The sequence below is a fragment of the Schistocerca cancellata genome, chromosome 5 (genome assembly GCF_023864275.1).
Source record: "Schistocerca cancellata isolate TAMUIC-IGC-003103 chromosome 5, iqSchCanc2.1, whole genome shotgun sequence".
NCBI lineage: Eukaryota > Metazoa > Arthropoda > Insecta > Orthoptera > Acrididae > Schistocerca > Schistocerca cancellata.
This window is the reverse complement of record NC_064630.1, coordinates 414,987,220-415,009,376: the sequence shown is the minus strand read 5'-3', so window position 1 is coordinate 415,009,376 and position 22,157 is coordinate 414,987,220. Positions and strand designations below refer to the sequence as shown.

At 40.9% G+C, this 22,157-nt stretch overlaps 1 protein-coding gene across 1 annotated transcript in view; it reads left to right on the top strand.

Annotated features, from left to right (window-relative positions):
• LOC126188301 (uncharacterized) overlaps positions 1-21,798 on the top strand; it is a 216,062-nt gene extending 194,264 nt beyond the window's left edge. The window contains exons 3-6 of the mRNA XM_049929894.1: positions 6,036-6,138; positions 6,311-6,336; positions 13,947-14,351; positions 19,649-21,798. Coding sequence (XP_049785851.1) covers positions 6,036-6,138; positions 6,311-6,336; positions 13,947-14,320 — 503 coding nt within the window. The 3' untranslated portion in view covers positions 14,321-14,351; positions 19,649-21,798. The remainder of the gene's footprint in view (positions 1-6,035; positions 6,139-6,310; positions 6,337-13,946; positions 14,352-19,648) is intronic.
• The last annotated feature ends 359 nt before the right edge of the window (positions 21,799-22,157 follow it).

The window sequence follows — 22,157 nt, the reverse complement described above, 5'->3', positions numbered from 1 at the left end:
TTCATGTGGCTGCAGTTCCGAAATTTAAAGAATCAGTTACTACGCCGCGAAAACATCAAGATGCTCATACCATTTCCAAGTCTGTAGAGGAGAGTGTTCAGATTGGAACTGTGATTTGACAATGATTTGTGTCTGAATCACGACACCTAAGGAGCTGATGTCAGTGAAGCAAGAGCTGAAGTCTAGCGGAATTTCCGTAACATGTTTAACACTAGGACTCCAGCCTTTCCCTGTCCTCTCTAAAACCACAGGGTCATTCGGTCTGAGGCGTTGCAGTCATGGACTGTGCGGCTGGTCCCGGCGGAGGTTCGAGTTTTCCCTCGGGCATGGGTGTGTGTGTTTGTCCTTAGGATAATTTAGGTTAAGTAGTGTGTAAGCTTAGGGACTGATGACCTTAGCAGTTAAGTCCCATAAGACTTCACACACATTTTTGACTCTAACTATATAACAATCAATTTCTGAATTATTATTTCAAAATTGCAGGCAATTATTATATTTTAAGGTTTTTGCGCGATTTATGTCATTTAAGGTACAGAATTGTGAATAAAATGCAATACAACACAACACAAATAACACCAGTTATTAAAAAATAAACTAATTTCCTTAAAGCCTGTAAAACCAGAACAAGAGTAAGCAAATGAGAGTGTATACTTCATTTTAAATGCATAGAAAAACTGAAGTATTCACATTTCAGCAATTTTAGCTAGTTAATACTTCTACACAATTGACACTTTCGTATTCAGTTGTCTCTCTGCATTTTCCACAAACTATCTTCTTTCAAACAGTGCACTTGGAAGTGATTTTATTACACTCGCAAAAATTAAAAACTTGACATTTACGATGTTTCTGTGCTATTTTCTCTTCATATTCATCTCCATTCTCTTCATAATCATCTATGGCCCTATGAAATTAGCAATTCTTCCACATTTGCAGAGTAGTTCCTTTGATCTTTCCAATAACAGCTCTGATTACTACACATGCAATTATTCCTGCTAGCCAAGAACATTGTAGGAGTGCGTGGACCATCTTTCGAAGGCCCTGACAATACGTCCTTGCCATTTTGTCTACTTTGTCGACCCCAAAATCTGTCTTGTACTAACTTACAGTTTCTATAGCTTCTTCCTCATTTGTATCTAATGTAACACTAGGATGAAGGAAACTCATCACTTTCTCTGAAAGGCCGTCAAGGAAGTATCACCACATTTTAACATTTTTGTCGAACATAGAGGGGCCTTCAAAGACCTTAGAGCACGTGGTATTTCTAGTCTCTCCATTTACTGTTTCTACGATGGAGGTTGACTTTTCTTTCAATTTCTTCGCGAGTTTGAGGGAAGTGAAGTAATTATCTGTAATGACGTTTCCGCCTTTGGGTAGAAATGGTTCTACAGGAAGAATGATTACGTGATGAGAAACTCTTTCATCTTGGAACAGTGCAACATCCTTACCAACATTAGGGGAACCACTGAATACACTAGCTATCAACATATACAGCTAAGCAGTATTTTTGTCCATACTTGTCAGGCTTCGACGCCGTGAAATGTGTGAACGGGCACCTAGTTTTATTCGGGAAGAGTTGCTCCTCTATCGTTATTCCAGGTGCGGATTTGTAACACAGTTCTCTATGAATTTGTTCCAAACAACAGAAACCAATGCAAATTTGTCAGTCTGTAAACATGCAGAGAATTTGAACTTCTCGTCAAACATCATGAATCTCATAATTCCACAGAACCTGTTTCTATTCGTCTTCCAAGAACTCTTTGTAAGCCTGAAAGTGTATCACCTTCACGTAAATACCGTTTCTGATACATTTCTACCTTCAATCCACTATCACGTTGCAAGGGGAAGAGAAATAAAAGTATATTGTATAGTGACCATAGCTACTGGTTTATACCTCAATAATGTGAATAAAAGTTAGTTATTGCTTGGCAAAACAAAATGGATTCTATAAGTGAATGCAAGAAATAAACTTATTTTTACAAGGGAATGACAAGCAAAGGTCAGTTGTATTCAATTCATTGTTATCCATTCGTACCACACTAATACGGACAACAGTTAATTATAGCATCATAAAGCAAAATAGCTGAAGTTCATCAGTGCATTAAATAAAAGTAAGACATACCAATAAACAAAATTAAAATATTATCTTAAAGGGGTCAGTATGACCACTCTGGGCGTTAAAGGAGAAAACTGCAAAAAATCATAATCAGTTGTGCGAAATGCGCTGTTCTTCAATGTAATGAAAGTACATTTTGACCCCTCTGAACGTTCTAGTGTTGGGCCTGATGGCAAGGGTTGCCTGCATCTGCGATATGTGACCTTCCCTGATTCGTCTAAACTGAATTCTTGAGACAAATCACAGTGTATGCTGAATGTTGTGGTCGGAATCCGTTAGGGACTTTCCAATGACGTCAGGTATTGTCCCAGTAACATTTACTCCGCAGGACAAGATTTTCGTCACCATCTTAAAAGGGAACACTTGATCGCTTTGGAGCACTGTAGATGGTATAGAACTGGTTGCACGCGATCTTATTGCCCTCCACCACTGCCGTATGCAGTGGTAGTGAAGTGGTGTGTTTATGCCAATCAGTTGTATGGAATCTGCTCAGTAAGATGGATTGGCTTGGAGACGTGACTGAATGACAGGAAAAAGCTATAGTGTTTACACGGCCCATTACCACACCGTGAATGGAGTTGCCCAATTTGTTGGCGTATCATCGCAAGCTGTCTAACTTGCATACAAGGAATAGTGTAACTCTCGTCGTAATAACAGAGCCTGTAAAAAGATTCCAACTGATTGGGACTGAAGAGGAGTATCACGTACTGCCAATGACAATCGATTTCAAACCCGGCAGGCATCGCTGCTGTCAGTGAATGCAGATTCATCACAACTAGCTACCAAGCGAACATTGTGGAGGGAACTACTTGCAGCAAACATCAGGAGCCATATACGTCGAAAAAGGCCACTGTTCACAGCGGCACATAAAGATGCACGTATTCAAAGGGCCAAACAACACAGACAACTGACTGGGAGGCCGTAGTCTGACGAGTCGTTATTTCGCCCCTTTCCTAATGTTGCAAGGCATCAAGTGCAACGACAACGCAATAATGCGTTCAACCCTCGGTATGTGGACATTGTAGTTTAGGCTGAAGATATTTCTGCGATGTTTTGGGGTTTTTTTCGTATCACGACTTTGGTCCGCTCATTCACGCTACCGCGAACGTGGACCAGGGTGTCTATTTCAACGTTCTCGGAGAGCAAGTGTTGCCCTTTCTTCCACATCTTCATAATGAGTACATTGTAGACACCTCTGTCTTCCAAGATGACAAAGTCCGTGTTCACAAAGCCGCAAGCATACAGGGGATACGAAAAATGTGAACTCCCGTACTTATATGGGAATGGTTTATTAATATGGGATTGGACCCCCATTTGCCCATAATATAGCTGCGATTCTTCTTGAAATACTGAGATATAATGATTGTATAGTCTCCAGTGAAACGTTATGCCACTCTTCGATCAGAACCTCTTCTAATTCCTGTAGCGACGACGGAAGCGAAAATCTGCTTCGGAGTCTGCGCTCCAATAGTGCCCAGAAGGGTTCGATAACGTCCAAATCCGGGAATTGTACTGCCTAGGGAAAACGGCGCAGTTCAGTTGCATGCTCCTCATACCACGATTGTATTGTCCTGGATGGGTGAATGGGTGCATTATCGTCCTTAAATATGCCATCATTGTTAGGCAACAACATTTTAATCATGGAGTGCACCTGATCACCTAAAATGTCCACATAATCGTTGGTTGTAACACGGCCTTTGAGAGTAATGATGGAACAAGAATAATACCTGACATGGCTACCCACACCATCATACTTCCACCTCCATGCTTAACCGTTGGAATCAAGCAGTGAGGATTCTAGGATTCTTTTGGCGTTCTCCAGATGTAAACCCGGCCCGATGTTGGAAATAACGAAAACGTTGACTCGTCGCTCGTCGGACCATATGACGTGTTTCCACTGAACAGCCGTCCAGGATTTATGCTCCTGACGCCATGTTTTACGTTTCTTTGCGTTGGTTGTCGTCACTAATGGTTTCGGTATAGCAACTCGTTATGTTTTGTGTAAGCTGTCATGAGGGTTGAAACAGTTGCTCTTGAAACATTCTATAAGTTACTTGTCTTGGATACTGATGCTCCAGTTAATCGGGCACCCACAATCTGCCGCCTTTGGAGCTCTGTTAGGTCTTTCATTGTACGTCCACCTCGGCCTCAGAATGCAAATACAAAGTGTGCACTACTCGTAAACAACCTACACTTATGCCTAGTCCGTACTGCACACCCGAGTCCAGCACGACGCGTGCCTTACCTGCGTTGTTTACCGTCAAATACAACCACCACACCACTGCCATTGTCCACATTATTTTGCCTATCCCCTGTACGTTCCTGGACTGACGAACAACCAGGCGCTCTATCGCACCTCGATTGCCCCACCGAGCGAAGTGGCGCAGCGTTTAGCACAATGGACTCACATTCGGGAGGAAGACTATACAAATCAGCGTCCGATCATCCTGATTTACGTTTTCTGTGATTTCCATAAATCGCTCCAGGCAAATGGTTCCTTTGAAAGGGCATCTCTGAGTTCCTTCCCCATCCGCAAAAGCAACCCGAGATTATGCCCCGTCTCTAATGACTAGTTGTCGACGGGCCGTTAAACCTTAATTTTCCGTTTCTCGATTGCTCCGATAAATCATCCAATCTTAGTATCCCAGAAAATGTCTGGGACTATTTGGAAGAGCTAGTGAAACATCTCAGTTAACATCCCCACAATATGGTAGTTCTAAAAGATCTAATAGTTCTACAGCATCTTACCATCAATGAGTGGCTTCAGCTGGTTATGGCATAGCTGAAGAAACTTGTGGACTTGTGTTCCTCGACAGACTCAGGTGGAACTATTTATTTGCTACTCATGCACTCCGTGTCCTACTTAACGTCGTTTTTGGAACAACGAGGGGGCTTGCGCCGAATAATTGAGGGATATAGACACTAAGCAGATTCAGAAAGATGTAGGTTGCAGTAGTTACTCAGAGATGAAGCAGCTTGCACAGGATAGAGTAGCATGGAGAGCTGCATCAAACCAGTCTCAGTGCTGAAGAGCACAACAACAACAACAACAACAACAACAACATGGACAAAAGGCCGTATGTCAATAGTGAGTGAGGGAGCGGATGCACGAAACAACAAAATTCCACAAAACAATTCTTCATTTTTTCAGACAAGTTATGCAAATTATTATTATTATTATTATTATTATTATTATTATTATTGACAGTGGCTGAAGTTGTATAAATATGTTAATGAGCGTAACTGTTATACAGCAGACGCTATTAATTTTGCACTCTCAAATTTATCTGAATTTAACAATTTGTGAACATCCAGAATGTATATCTACGAGCTGCCGCTGGTTGGCAGTACGTGTGGACTGGCTTATTGGGCGAGAAAATCTTCTCGGGTTGACAGCCGAGTCAGTGTGTTGTCATTAGCTCGGCTGTCAACCCGAGAAGATTTTATCATCGAGATTCGCCGAGAAAGCCTGCATTCTCATATATGGCGTATTGGGTATTTCAATGGAGGTCACGAGCTAAAGACTTCGTTTGGCAGATGCAAGCTCGTCTTTCGTCGCGACAATTAACACCCCTGTGTTGAGTATATATCTTCATAGCTGAACACGTCCCACAATATTTTATCAGAAAATTCATTACTGTCCAAAAGGGAAACGTCTGTGACGTATCTTTAAGAAGGCTTTTATTCACACTGTCAGCATTCATTACCACAGTATTTTTCATAAATGAGGACTGAGACTACTGTTGGAATGACCTAATTCCGACAAAGATTATCATAATTTGACAAACATCATTCAGCATACGAATCGCTAACCTGACTTGATCATAAACACGGACATCTATGTACAGACACTAGAAACAAGTACTTGTTCGATACCAGATAATCATACACAAGTATACTAGTAAACCGTTTTGTGTTACAGATAACGAGACGAAGCTAGGATGGTTACTCACTCTCGCTATCGTATCGATAGTATCAGCAGCTGTTGGTGCCGTCGTTATGGTCACCGTTCTGCATTGTCGCAAGTAAGTTAACGTTAGCAAATGCTTCCGTACTCTTGAAAACGACCTCATATAATTACTCTTAAACAGGCACGTTTCTGATCACTGTAGTTACAAATGTAAGGATTATTTTCGTAGTAATATTATAAATACCAATGATTACAGATTAAAGGTTATTTTATTTGTTTCTTTGCAGCAGACTGAAGAACCTGAGGTTTGGAGGTAAGTTGCGCTCCAGACCTGAGCAGCGAAATTTATATGTAAGACAATATGCACGCATAAGCTGCTAACTATATCACTGAATCAGGTTAACTGATTCTTCTATCGCTTATTGGTAGAACAACTCCATAATTATATAGGAAAAACACAATATAGTGTATGTTCTACAGTACGAATTTTTTCTAACCGCTTTTCGGCTGACATGGCCGTCATCAGATTTGAACCTACTATAGACGATAGTCTGCGATGGATTTGTCAACCGAAAACCGGTTAGCAAAATCAATCAGTGAGGTAGAACATATACAATATGAGCCTTTCAGTTATAATCTCTGATTGGTTTTATGAATACATAAAAACAAAGATAGACTAAGAGTCAGCTGACAATTTCGCTGTAGAAATTTAGTACGCATCTACTTTAGCTTTCATGTTAATATGGGTACAAAATCTCGCCTGTATCGGTTTGTATGACGGTTCTATCGTAACATTTAAATGCTTCTGGAAGCTAGGAGATATTTCTGATGTTTAGTTTCAGGCCACGTAACAAAATTTAAGTGCATGAATTAAGTTCTGTAGTTGAGATACCGTGACATGTACCGATACACACGGCGTGAATTTAAGACCCGTGTCAAAGGCAGCTCATTAATTTTTTATCACATACCTTTAATGATGTAAAGAAGGAAGAAACTTTAGATTTTCCCCGATTTCACAGTGTTCTTGTATTGCTAACGACTTCCCCAGACACTGATTTCTGTTTCCAAGTATTATATTCCACAGAGTTTACAAAACACCGCTGTTGTCTAAGCGAAGCATCGTTGATTTCACGAACTGGACACAAGTATTGTAAGAGCAAATATTAACTTTCAGAAGCCTCGAATATTTTCGCAGGTGTCTTGTAAGATTCGAAGCGAAAATTCTGCAATCGAAAGTAAATAAATGTTTAACGGTCATTTTATCCGTGTAAAGAATGTAAATTAATACATTTGTGATACGATAGCTAAATAAGTTTAAGGCGGAACTCAAATATTATCTTAATACCACTATTACAGTGTATGAACTGCACTTGTTTTCGTACATGAGCTGCTGAACTGCAATTAAAAGCTGATATTCTTTTAATATTTAGTAACCGTGAGAAAAAATCATTTACATAGCTTTTCATCCATTTCACTAACTTTAATGGCGTATTGCAGAATACTTCATTTAGGCTACACATCCTAAACTCTACGAACTTTGCAGATTTCAGCCTCGGGGGCATCGATCTTTCTAGGTCTAAGAATCTTTTTGCTTTTCTTGCTGTTCTCTTTCTTATCTTTTTTTGTTTTAAAAGTATTTCAGATTAAACTATGTATGCAATACACAATATTATCCTGACGATCGTGTCAACATTTATTACTGAACAATAAATATATTGCACACTAAAATTTACTCGTGATTAGGTACATACTTACACTGAAAGTCTTTACACTGATGAGCCAAAACATTATTACCAGCTCCTTATCAGCTTGTTTGCCCGTCTTTGGACAGAGATACATCACTGATTCTGTTTATGAGGGCACCGACATTTTGTTGGTAGGTTTGTGGACGCATGTGGCATTAGATGTCTATGCACATGCCATGCAAATCGCATAAATAACGGGCCGCTGATCTGCGTACGCGGTGATGGCGCCCGACAGCGACACAGATGGGTTCTATGGGATTTACATCAAGCGAATTTGGTCACCGAGACATCAACTTGTTCACTATAATGCTCCTCAAACCACTGTAGGACACTTTACAGAGCAGACAAGCCTCCGAACCCCACGTTCTGTGGAGAGTCGTGGAAGTCCAACCATTTAGTGCCTTGTAGTTTCACTGTCCTGCATCTTTCCCTAGACGCTCGCGACAGTAGCATGTGAGCATTCAATAAGCTTCGCCGTTTGCGAGATACCCGTTCAAGGGTCAGTGTAATAATAATCTGTCCTTTGTCAAAGTCGCGTACCTCAATGGATTTTCCTATTTGCAGACCATATCTTCGCTCGGGTGATCCCCAGTCCGTGTCTGCTTCGCTTACATACTTTTGTTATTAAGCCACATGCCCGGAACGCCACCAGGTGGCATCCAACGTGGCGGTGGGTAGTGCTCATAATGTTCTGGCTAATCAGTGTACACAGCATATCAGTATTTTATTTGGGAAAAGAATCTCTCAGTATTCATCCAAAGTGAGAATTCAGTCGTTGAATATTTCGACTACTATCAACGCATTTTGGTCACTGTATTATTCAATTGATAGTGCTGGTAAATTTTTAAAACACTGCGGTTTCCTATTAATCCGAAAGGCATTCTAGCAATATCGTAATTATTTCCATAAATATTTCCCCCCTCCCCCCTCCTTATTTAGCGATGTTTCATTGCGTCAGCAGCGATGAAGTAAGACAGTTTCATCGGCGTTCATGTCATCTTTCGAAATCTAGTGTTTAAATCTTGAAGGTAACGTAGAATTAACCAATAAGATTGTCGGTAAAACTTAGGTAGCGCCACAGAAAACATTTTCTTTTTTTTACTCTACGCCGTTCCTTTCCTTGAAATGTTCCGGGCAGCCTGCATTTGAACAAAATTCAATATTTCAAATTTTTAAACCTCTCGCAGCTCTTTCCATCAATAAATGTCCTGATATGGGAACATTTTGAAACTTAGCTTGGTAAACCGGACAAGCGAAGCAGTCGCTGCGCCTTTATGTTCAGTGCTCTCATACATTTTTTCTCTGATTGGAACAACACCCAAGCATTGCCTAATCTAACCTCTGTTTTTAATTATCAACGACACTGTAGAGATAACAAAGCCAAATTTTTTACATATTTTCGCTTTCGACCTCCGTACACTGTCAGGACCGTCTTCATTTTAAGCGAAATAACTTTGTTTTCGTCCAGATTTCTCCCTCATTACGATTAAAAAATTAAATTTGTAGTACTGGTATTAACACTGAACACAACTAATCGATTCCGCAGCATTCATTACTGAATTCTGAATCCAAGAAATCTGTAGGAGAAGCGGTGGGAATTAATTTCAGAATTGTAGTCCAAACGGTTCATGAGATGTAATCGTAAACCTCTATGAGCAACTCCATCATTACTGGCTGTGGATATGTACCTCCTGATAAAAATCCCCCATTATGTTTGCGATGCGGAACTTCAGCGCCCATGTATTGTAAATTTGTGGCGCAGAAGAGTGGATTATCATCTTACAGAACCGTGCCTCATGGGTGGATTACGGAATATCAACAAATATGTCAGCTTTCGGTAACAGGTCTTCCACCAACGTTAGAGAACATTCGGTTACAGAACGAAGGAGCATGTCAGATTTCTACAGGCTCATAGTCAGGAAGGAGCTGCCGTCTACATGGATTAGATGTGTCCTCGTCACTGTGACATTACTCATAGCCACTAAGAGCACTTGAAAGATGGAAAAATATAAAAATTATACGAAAGGCCACCATCTTGAAAAATTATGTGTTACGCACAGTATTTTAAATCCCGAAGAAACGAGATTTTCAATCAGAAGAACACACCGAACTCTGTTTATGAAAATTGAGAATATCATGTAAAACTGAAGAATAAAATTGAGATTATTAAACGGGCGTCTGCTGAAGTTTATCCAGTAGCGAGCAAGTTCTTAAACAGACTTTTTTTTATATCACTTATTGGTGAAGTTGAAGACGTATCACGCGCCAAGAGCTACATTTTTAACGAGGAACACTATATTAAACGATTGATAGTCAACCTGTCAATATATTTCATGGTAAATCACTCTCATAAGGTAAGCGTATTTCCTTAGTATAAACGAAGTACACCTTCGTAGGTCGTTGATAATGATTATGGACGCCACATTTTCTGACTTAATGAACTGAAGTTACATCCATATGAGATTAAATCAGTCGTACCTAACGAATTAGGAAACAAAGATAGACAATATTCAAAGAACATATCTCTACACCAGTAATGTCTGAATGACACTGAAAATTGAAAGTCCCACACTGAAAATGGATATCAACAGAAACAACCAGCACAAAACGTCATTGATTAATACTCCTCAATTCAGAAACAAGAAACAAACTCTAAGAAACAGCTTACACGGCTTTGACGCCACTTGTAATACTCTGTTTACTTACAGAACTTTAGGTCTGACTATGTTAACGGATTTATTGCATCAACTCCCTTTCTTCTATTCCTTGCTGTTGAGTGGCGTTATTAAGTTGAACAAAATGTTCGCAAAATGTAACCCAGGGCCAAAATCCAACTATGTATGTGGGAAACCTTTCAAAACCAATCTTAGATAGACAAATAAATAGAACCCATTTCATAGCCTAGGATTTAACAGAGATTTACGCAATAACGTCTCAAACAGGGGAAACGCACACCCTATCCCAGCTCCTGAGAACAATTTTTTTTTTTTCGATCTTGAAATTTCACTAATTTATCCTCTTTTAACACAGGAAATGACTTTTTCTCTTTCCATCTGTTGCATTAGGGATCACACTTGAAACCCAGGTAAGCACACCTACACTATACATAAAGTGGTGCGGTGTTCTTCAAGGTCGAATAAATTTGCTCTGCAGTTTAAAACAAAGTATACCTTACCAGGTCACCACAGGTCTTGTTTGTGGCAGAAGAAAGTTGAAATACTGTTCTCATGAAGTTGTGGGACAGGGAGAGGGGGGAGTGTCACTGTAAGAATTGGTACAGATATTGCCCAGATACAGTACAGCCAAGTTTGTGCTACTCTGGAACGGTAGGAGCAGCGCGTGACCTGGGAATTTGCGACTGTCTCTGCGTCCCAGTGTGCTCGATCAGCCCTTTCCTTTACATCGATAAGAGCCATACGAGGAAGCGACAGAGGCCATCTCGGCACTGTTCTGTGAAAGTCTGCATTCATTTGGATTGACTTAGAAAGTACCGCCACAGCAATGAAACAGCACAATTTTTCCTGAACAAGTAAACCCAAATTGTACAGGGGATCCCAGAAATTCAGGCTAATTTGGCTACTCAGGGCGCAAGCCTATCCACTTGGGCGGGCCATAGCGCAAACAACTGAAAATTTTCTTTTGCTAAATACAGTTTGTAATTTCTAGGCTTATTTTGATCTCAGGGACACCGCTCTCTCCTTTTGAAACAGCAACGAATTATTTCGTCACGCATACACACACACACACACACACACACACACACACACACACACACACACACACACACACACACACTATATGATCAAAAGTATGTGGACAACCACCTGTTAGTGGATATTAATCTGGAATGTGTCCAATCTTCGACTTTTTCACTGCTTGAATCCTGCTGTGGATACTTCCAGTAAGGTGTCTTGAATGTCTGTGGAGGAACAGTAGCCAATTTTTATTCAAGGGCCGAAAACATAAAAGATGGTTATTTGGAAGTTGGGGTCTAAAGCGATGTAGACGTTCTACTTCATCCCAAAGATGTTCCATTGGGTACAGGACGGGCACTCTGGGCAGTCCAGTCCTTTTCAGGAATGTTATTGTCCACAAACCATTGCCTCACAGGTACTGTTTTATGAGAGGGTACATTTCCACGCTGATACTAAAAATGACCGTCTCCGAACTGCTCCTCTACTGTGCGCAGTACATAATGCTGTTAAATACACGACTGGCCATTAAAATTGCTACACCAAGAAGAAATGTAGATGATACACGGGTGTTCATTGGACAAATATATTATACTAGAACTGACATGTGATAACATTTTCACGCAATTTGGGTGCATAGATCCTGAGAAATCGATACGCCTGGGCATTGAGTCAAACAGAGCTTGGATGGCGTGTACAGGTACAGCTGCCCATCCAGCTTCAACACGTTACCACAGTTCATCAAGAGTAGTGACTGGCGTATTGTGACGAGCCAGTTGCTCGGCCACGATTGACCAGACGTTTTCAATTGGTGAGAGATCTGGAGAATGTGCTGGCCAGGGCAGCAATCGAACATATTCTGTATCCAGAAAGGCCCGTACAGGACCTGCAACATGCGGTCTGCATTATCCTGCTGAAATGTAGGGTTTCACAGGGATCGAATGAAGGGTAGAGCCACGGGTCGTAACACATCTGAAATGTAACGTCCACTGTTCAAAGTGCCGTCAATGCGAACAAGAGGTGACAGAGACGTGTAACCAATGGCGCCCCATACCATCACGCCGGGTGATACGCCAGTATGGCGATGACGAATACACGCTTCCAATGTGCGTTTACCGCGATGTCGCCTAACACGGATGCGACTATCATGATGCTGTAAACAGAACCTATATTCATCCGAAAAAATGACGTTTTGCCATTCGTGCACCCAGGTTCGTCGTTGAGTACACCATCGCAGGCGCTCCTGTCTGTGATGCAGCGTCAAGGTTAACCGCAGCCATGGTCTCCGAGCTGATAGTCCATGCTGCTAGAAACGTCGTCGAACTGTTGGTGCAGATGGTTGTTTCCAGAATGAGATTTTCACTCTGCAGCGGAGTGTGCGCTGATATGAAACTTCGTGGCAGATTAAAACTGTGTGCCGGACCGAGACTCGAACTCGGGACCTTTGCCTTTCACGGGCAAGTGCTCTGCCAACTGAGCTACCCAAGCACGACTCACGCCCCGTGCTCACAGCTTTACTTCTGCCAGTATCTCTTCTCCTACCTTCCTAACTTTACAGAAGCTCTCCTGCGAACCTTGCAGAACTAGCACTCCAGAAAGAAAGGATATTGCGGAGACATGGCTTAGCCACAGCCTGGGGGATGTTTCCACAATGAGATTTTCACTCTGCAGCGGAGTGTGCGCTGATATGAAACTTCCTGGCAGATTAAAACTGTGTGCCGGACCGAGACTCGAACTCGGGACCGTTGCCATTCGCGGGTGAGAGATCTGGAGAATGTGCTGGCCAGGGCAGTAGTCGAACATTTTCTGTATCGCGAAAGGCAAAGGTCTGAGTTCGAGTCTCGGTCCAGCACACAGTTTTAATCTGCCAGGAAGTTTCTGATGGTTGTTGTCTTGCAAACGTCCCCATCTTGCATGCGGATAAGATGCCTGTCATCTCGACTGCTAGTGATGCGAGGCCGTTGGGACCCAGCACGGCGTTCCGTATTAGCCTCCTGAACCCACCGATTCCATATTCTACTAACAATCATTGGATCTCGATCAACGCGAGCAGTAATGTCGCGATACGATAAACCGCAATCGCGATAGGCTGCAATCCGACGTTTATCAAAGTCGGAAACGTGATGGTACGCATTTATCCTCCTTACACGAGGCATCACAACAACGTTTGACCAGGCAACGCCTGTCAACTGCTGTTTGTGTATGAGAAATCGGTTGGAAATTTTCCTCATGTCAGCACGTTGTAGGTGTCGCCACCGGCGCCAACCTCGTGTGCATGCTCTGAAAAGCTAATCATTTGCATATCACAGCATCTTCTTCCTGTCGGTTAAATTTCGGGTCTGTAGCACGTCATCTTCGTGGTGTAGCAGTTTTAAAGGCCAATAGTGTAGATGTTAAGCTGCGCCATTGTCAAGCTGATAAATGTGCTGCGCTTGCCTCATTTAGCAGGGAAGTGTGTCTGACGCGCGCGCCCGTTGCCGTTACAGGCGTGTGCTCCTCCAGGTCGAGCCAAAGAGCGCGGGCGCCTGCGCCGGCAGCGCCAGCGGCGGCGGGCGCTGAGCTAGCGACGCGGCCGTCGCCGGGGAAAGTGGCGCCTTGCGAGCGCGAGCGCGCCTGCCGCGAGAACCACTACACGCTGCACGAGGACGCCGTGTACGCGGAGCTTGACCGCGACTCGACCGCCTTCCACAACGGCGCCTACACCAGCTCCGACACCGAGCCCAGCAGCGCCTACTACTCGGACCTGTCGGCGGCCGACCGCGACCGCCCGTACGAGGCTGTCGCCTGGGAAGGCCAGCCCAGCAGGCCTGCTCTCTCGGCCATCACCGAGACCCTCACCGTGCCTTCAGACTACGTCTAGACCACAGCTGCCGATTCTCTTGCAACGTTAGGTAGTTAACTTGTTTAACATTGGGCCCTTACCTACTATGTCTCCTTAATGTAGTCGTCTGCAGTTCAATGACTGGTTTGATGCAGCTCTCTGTGTCAGTCTATCCTATACAAATATCCTCATAACTACTGCAACCTACATCCACCTGAACCTGTGTTCTGTGACCAAATCGTGGTCTTCCTTACAATTTTTTCCCTCCGTACCTATCTCCTTTGCGAAGTCAACTATTCTCTGATGCCTCAGAGTGTGACCCATCAACTTAGTCAGTCTTCCCAGTTCAATTTGCCTCATCTTCATTAATTACTCGATCTGTCCACCTACAGGACGAAACCCGAACTCCACAGATAAAATTTCCATGTTGTTCAGGTTATTTTCTGAATATTCATCCCCTTAGGGGTTCAGTTTCCAGAAACACTGAAACACGTATTTTTTTATTTGCCACCAACAAGTCAAGTACCAATTTTCATAGATATAGCTTTAAAAATACTTTAGTAGTTCTTTAACAGTGATGTACTAAAAAAAAAAGCTTTCACCCCATCGGGCTAAATTTCCAAAAATACTGAAACGTGTATTTCCTTATATCTGACAGAAACAAAATACCAATTTTCGTAGATCCAACTTCAAAATTGCCTTAATAACGACATTTTTGTAAAAAAAAAATAATAATAAATAAAAAAAACCTTCGTCTCCTATTTCACCCCTTAGGGTTGGAATTTCAAAAAGTCCCTTCTTAAACAACACCTACAGTATAAGATCCACACCTTCTCCAAATTTCAAGTTTCTACCCTTAGCGGTTTGGGCTGTGCGATGATGACTCAGTCAGGCAGGACATATAATATAGGATGTTTCAAAAAGGACTTTACAGTTTTAAAAATTCATATAAATTTATTAGAATAAGATATAGAGTTGGTTTATTGTTATTTTGTAGCGAAACACTTCAAGTTTTTCTACCTTAAACTAAAGATGTTATATGTGACTTCCGTTGGTTATCCTACACACATCCCATCAGAAGTCAATTTCTTCCCAAACTCACTGTAGCACTGCAGGTGTAACTTGGTCAGTGGCAGAAAAATAAAAATAAAAAAACTAGAGTGGTGTCAGGTCTGGGAAATGTGGGGGCCAGGCAATTGGCACATCACGGCCAATCCATTGACCTGGAAAGCGGTCACTGAGAAAATCCCAGACCCCAGCCAGGTAGTGGGGTGGTGCACCATCTTGCATGAAGTAAACATTGTGTTCTTGGTCATCCCCAGCGATCTGCGGTATCAAACATTTTTGTAACATATCCAGGTACACTATCCTGTTGATGGATATCTCATGGAAAAAAAAGGGGCAGTACATTTTGTTCTTGCTCAATGCACAAAAAACATTCAGTTTAGGGCTATCACGAACATGTTGCAATGTTTGATGTAGATTTTCACTGCCCCAAATCCTACAGTTATGTGTGTGAACCTTGCCACTGAAGTGTAAAGTTGACTCATCAGAAAAGATGATTTTGTCAAAGAAGTGTTCATCCTCATGTAATCAATTTAACATATCCACAAAGAAGTTCTTGTGAGCAATTTTATCAGAGTCTTTTATTGCTTGTATGATCGTCAATCTGTATGGTTTCAAATGAAAATGGTTTCACAACACACGCCAAACAGTCATATGTATGATTTGCAGTTCACGAGATGCACGCTGGGTCGATTTTGTAGGGCTGTTGACAGAACATTGCCTCTCTCGCTCAACAACGTCATCAGATGTGGTTGGATTACCTGATGATTTCTCATGTCTTACTGAGCACCCTGTTTCCAAATAACATTTATGTCAGTCATAAATTGTAGGCCTGCTAAGAGGATCTTTAGTGTACTTGGTACACAAATCATGCTGAACTGTTGTCACTGACTTCAATTCTTCAAACCAAAATACACAGGTAGCACGCTTGGGTCCAGTGATTCAGCACTAGTGAAATACACAAAACAAAACTTGATGTATTTCCCTACAAATTGAAACAACAATCACCTCTATATTATAAATTAATTTATATAAATTTTCAAAGTTGTAAAGTCCTTTTTGAAACACGCTTTGTATTATGTTTGTACATGGAGACTTTACTTGCACCAAAGTAATTGGATAAAAGTGCAGAAGTTAAACAATAAACTAATTTTCATTATTTATAAAATGCAATTTTTATTCTGTACAGAAATAAAATACACGATGGACTAACACTGAATGATGTGCTGCTCCAATTATGTGAAAAAAGGAAACAAAAAGATGTCAGCTCCCAGTTTCTCTCTTACACATGCATTTATGTTTCATTCCATACCAATGCTCTCAATAATACTGGTGATCCTACCATTTACTATATCATTTATGTAGTCTACCAAAACAACTGAACCATAGTTTTCATAGAGTGCAACTCTGTTCACAACATACAGTGTGCATCTCTTTTGGAAACAAACTCATTCGATTTACTCATAATACCTGTTCTTGACAACACTAATGCCCACTCTTCACTTGCATTCACTACTGCTCGATTCTGTCTTGAGTTTGTTTTTCTGGCAGTTTTACTTGTACATTTACACTTGTACACAGTACTTTGGATAGGTTTACAGCTGAAGAGTTGTCCAATATGCACCCTGTGTATGGATTCACTGAACATAGTGGAAAAGTGGCACAATGACGCTGCGCCTAGCCTCTCCCACTGTTACGGAAACCACATAAAGTACTTTTGCCTATGTCCAAGGATCAATTCATTACTCCATTTCTTGTGTTGTACATTTTGGTGATTCCATATCACAGGCTTTTTCACTGTTGTGAATGTAGTTTTGCATACAAATAGTTATAACTTGGGAAAAAATTAAAGTCGCCATCTGTCCAAAGGTTGATTTGGCCAGCAGAGTGCCTTACTAGGCATGGTCCTGTTGGACATAGTATGACCTCACCCTTCTACATCCTTTCAACTGGTTTACACAGCCAATTGTAGGATGACTTACAGTTTAACATTGACTCTGAACCACAATACAAATCAGCATTTTTCAACAAAATATTTTCGCATTCGGAAGAGGAAGTTGGTGACAGAAATTTCATAAATAGATCTCGCCGTGATGAAAAAGTCTTCGCTTTAATGATTTCCATCTCAACTCGCGTATCATATCTGCCATACGCTCTCCCCTATTACGTGATAATACAAAACGAGCTGCCCTTTTTTGCACCCTTTCGATGTCCTCCGTCAATCCCACCTGGTAAGGATCCCACACCGCACAGCAATATTCTAACAGAGGACGAACGAGTGTAGTGTAAGCTGTCTCTTTAGTAGACTTGTTGGATCTTCTAAGTGTCCTGCCAATGAAACGCAACCTTTGGCTCGCCTTCCCCACAATATTATCTATGTGGTCTTTCCAACTGAAGTTGGTCGTAATTTTAACACCCAGGTACTTAGTTGAATTGACAGCCTTGAGAATTGTACTTTTTATCGAGTAATCGAATTCCAACAGATTTCTTTTGGAACTCATGTGGATCACCTCACACTTTTCGTTATTTAGTGTCAACTGCCACCTGCCACACCATACAGCAATCTTTTCTAAATCGCTTTGCAACTGATACTGGTCTTCAGATGACCTTACTAGATGGTAAATTACAGCATCATCTGTGAACAACCTTAGAGAACTGCTCAGATTGTCACCCAGGTCATTTATATAGATCAGGAACAGCAGAGGTCCCAGGACGCTTCCCTGGGGAACACCTGATATCACTTCAGTTTTACTCGATGATTTGCCGTCTATTACTATGAACTGCGACCTTCCTGACAGGAAATCATGAATCCAGTCGCACAACTGAGACAATACCCCGTAGGCCCGCAGCTTGATTAGAAGTCGCTTGTGAGGAACAGTGTCAAAAGCTTTCCGGAAATCTAGAAATATGGAATCAACTTGAGATCCCCTGTCAATAGCGGCCATTACTTCGCGCGAATAAAGAGCTAGCTGCGTTGCACAAGAACGATGTTTTCTGAAACGATGCTGATTACGTATCAATAGATCGTTCCCTTCTAGGTGATTCAAAATGTTTGAATACAATATATGCTCCAAAACCCTACTGCAAACTGACGTCAATGATATAGGTCTGTAATTCGATGGATTACTCCTACTACCCTTCTTAAATACTGGTGCGACCTGCGCAATTTTCCAATCTGTAGGTACAGATCTATCAGTCAGCGAGCGGTTGTATATGATTGCTAAGTAGGGAGCTATTGTATCAGCGTAATCTGAAAGGAACCTAATCGGTATACAATCTGGACCTGAATACCTGCCCATATCAAGCGATTTGAGTTGCTTTGCAAGCCCTAAGGTATCTACTTCTAAGAAACTCATGCTAACAGCTGTTCATGTTTCAAATTCTGGAATATTCCATTCGTCTTCCCTGATGAAGGAATTTCAGAAAACTGCGTTCAATAACTCCGCTTTAGCGGCACAGTCATTGGTAACAGTACCATCGGCACTGCGCAGCGAAGGTACTGACTGCGTCTTGCCGCTTGTGTACTTTACATATGACCAGAATTTCTTCGGATTTTCTACCAAAATTTCGAGACAATGTTTTGTTGTGGAACCTATTAAAGGCATCTCACATTGAAGTCCGTGCCAAATTTCGCGCGTCTGTAAATTTTAGCCAATCTTCGGGATTTCGCGTTCTTCTGAACTTTGCATGCTTTTTCCGTTGCCTCTGCAAGAGCGTTCGGACCTGTTTTGTGTACCATGGGGATCAGTTCCATCTCTTACCAGTTTATGAGGTATGAAACTCTCAATTGCTGTTGCTACTATATCTTTGAATTTGAGCCACATCTCGTCTACATTTGCATAGTCAGTTCGGAATTAATGGAATTAATTACAGAATAACCTAAAACATTAACTTCAAGAGTTTCTATCAATTGACTATGTCCAATAGCAGTTGACCAACAGAAAGAGCTTTAACTCAAGCCTAAATTCCCACCACTTCATCTACAAGACATTTAATATACTCACGTAAGTTGTTGAATACATGTGTACCCATGTGGCTTACTCCTTTCTGAACTAATGCTAATGTGTTTTAAGTCTTTGCAGACATTGTTCTTGCTTCTAGAGTGTGTGTGTGTGTGTGTGTGTGTGTGTGTGTGTGTGTGTGTGTGTGTGTGTGAATACCAACTGTTTTTCAACAAAGCTCTGCAGGATGTTCTAGAACTAACTCCAGGTATGTTTTTACACTCCTGTAAGTAGTGTTTCATCAAAAAATGTTTCATTTTATTTGAGGCCTGTATTACCTCTATCCTATGTACATTTCCAGAGATGAGGAGAGCTTCAAGACAACGGATGAAGCTCTTCTAGTATCAACGAGGACTGGCGGGGTTGCCCTGGAGCTTACATCACTACAGACAACTCTTGTCATGCCGCAGTGTTTTTTTTTTTTTTTTTTTTTTTTCAGATGAATAATGCTATTTCACAGTGTTGTGTTCACAGTGGCTCAAGAACCACATTTGAAACATTTTGATTGAAACCTCTAGGACATCATCATCAGTCTTTCACACCTCTGATCATCAGGATATCTGGCAACTTAGCTGGATGGCGTCCTCTGCTTTTAGTGCGCTTCCTTTCCACCTCTACAGAACCACCATTCTCACTCACTTGTTCTTCCATAAAAATTAAAGTGACTACAATCACGATGACGTAGGTGCACAGTGTGAACTGCTGGCACTGTCCTCCTGTACTCAAGGAATCACTGGACTGTGATATGGAGGGACATGTATCCAGGTCCATTGCTTTGAAGTATGACATACAAATGAGTGCTATGGAGTTATTATAAAACCCTATAAAATCACCTCTTTGAGCAAAGTTCTCTCTACTGTTTCCTCCAACCATACCCCATATTAAAGATTTAGGATTTCCTGTGCTTATACAGTTTGCCTCTGGACGTGGGACCACCTAGTTTCTGGTCATCCTCTGCAACACTGTGTATTTCCCATAAGCATTTTGCAAGTGATACTTTTTAAAGATGAATCTCAGTAACAGTATTTGTGAAGAATGAATTTTTCTCTCTGTAGCAGAGTGTGCATCAGTATGAATCTTCACAGCAGATAAAAGTTGTGTGCTAGATCTGGACTTGAACTCAGGTTTGAGTCCCAGTTTGGCATACAGTTTTAATCTGGCAGGAAGTTTCAATGTGTCTGCCAAATGCATCTACTATAAGTATACAGATTTGTTTTTCTGACTTGTTTAGGGAAGAAATAGTGTGCTCTAAATAGCATAATCCTCAATAGTGCCACACGATAAATATGAATAACTGATTAAATTGGTACCAACCACATACAGGATGCATGAGTCACAGACAGGAGCAATTAAAAGAATACTAGAAATATTTAAGCTTTCGAACAAAGTCCTTCCTCAGAAGTAGAACCCTCACACATTCACACAACTTTGTTGTTGTGGGAGATCTATTTCTGAGGGACGACTTTGTATGAAGGCTTAAATAGTTCTATTGTTCTTTCCACTGTACCTGTGTGTGACTCAACACCTCCTCTACGTGGTGAGTAGCAATCTACCCTTAGTCTGTTGTTGTTATTCCATTTTAGACTTTCCATTGTTTGGATAACTGATTAAATGTATTTATCTGGCATACTCTCACAGTTTTACACAGAAACAATATTTCAAATAGGAAATTGTATATTTCAGTCACATTTTAATTTTATACAGAAACTGTCAATTTTGAATCATTCAGAATTTCTTCAGCTCCCTTTCCCCAACATAGGGCACAAACAGACACAGATTTAAATACAAGAGAACTTAAATAAATGCTGACAGAATAAGATACCAAACCAATTTGTTCAACTTACATGAAGAATCTATGGATGAATTTAATCACATAATATTACAAACGTAAAATAATTATTCAGTCAGACACAAACAGGGAAAAAATTATAAATGTATGCTAAAAAGCAATCTTCCCTGTCAATTATGTAACTAGAGACTGGAAGTGGCTTCAGATGTTCATAATAGAAGTAAGAGGCACATGCTGCTTATATCATACATGTCTAATCCAATACACATTGCAAAAAGCTACTGTTCTTAATATGTCTGTTTTTACATCTGGTCACAAATAGACCAGCATAACAACAACAAAAAATCAACAATAATTTGATGGTTTTTGAAGATGCATATGCTGCACAAGACATTCGCCTTCAACTTTAATTTGTAGAAGAGATCTGACAATTTTTTTCTGTCCTAGCAAGACTGAGAAATATGTTCTGAATTGGACTGTAAATATGTATAATTACTTCTCTTTGTGACTTATGTAAACTGTTTTTTTTAAATAAATGTAAATATTTTTAAAATTATTACATGCAGATATAAGAATAATATTTCATTCAATTACTTTACCAAAATTATGTAGTGAACAAAGTGTGGTTACACTAATTTTTGTACTTATCCACTAAAGGAGGAAGAAATACAAGGAAATAATCCACAATCTCTCACAAAATCTCCTTTAAGGTGTTTTATTTTTTATAATTCTGACACTACAATTGACATGTAATATTTTTCTTTTAAAAATCATCTATGCCACTCTGTTTTCCCCATGTCTTTGTTGCAGATCAGACTGTAAGCTGTATGAGAAAGTAGGGTTCACGTAAAAGCCTAAGTTTCAGTACTTTTTCAGCAGTTATTTATCTGATCATCAATTTCCAGTTGCCAAAAATTCCTCAGTAATAAGATCCATTATGTAAATTGGTGTGTGTATCCATGTGGGATAATTGCTAGCCTTTGCCATTTGCAACTGCACCACAGTTATTATGGGCAAAAAG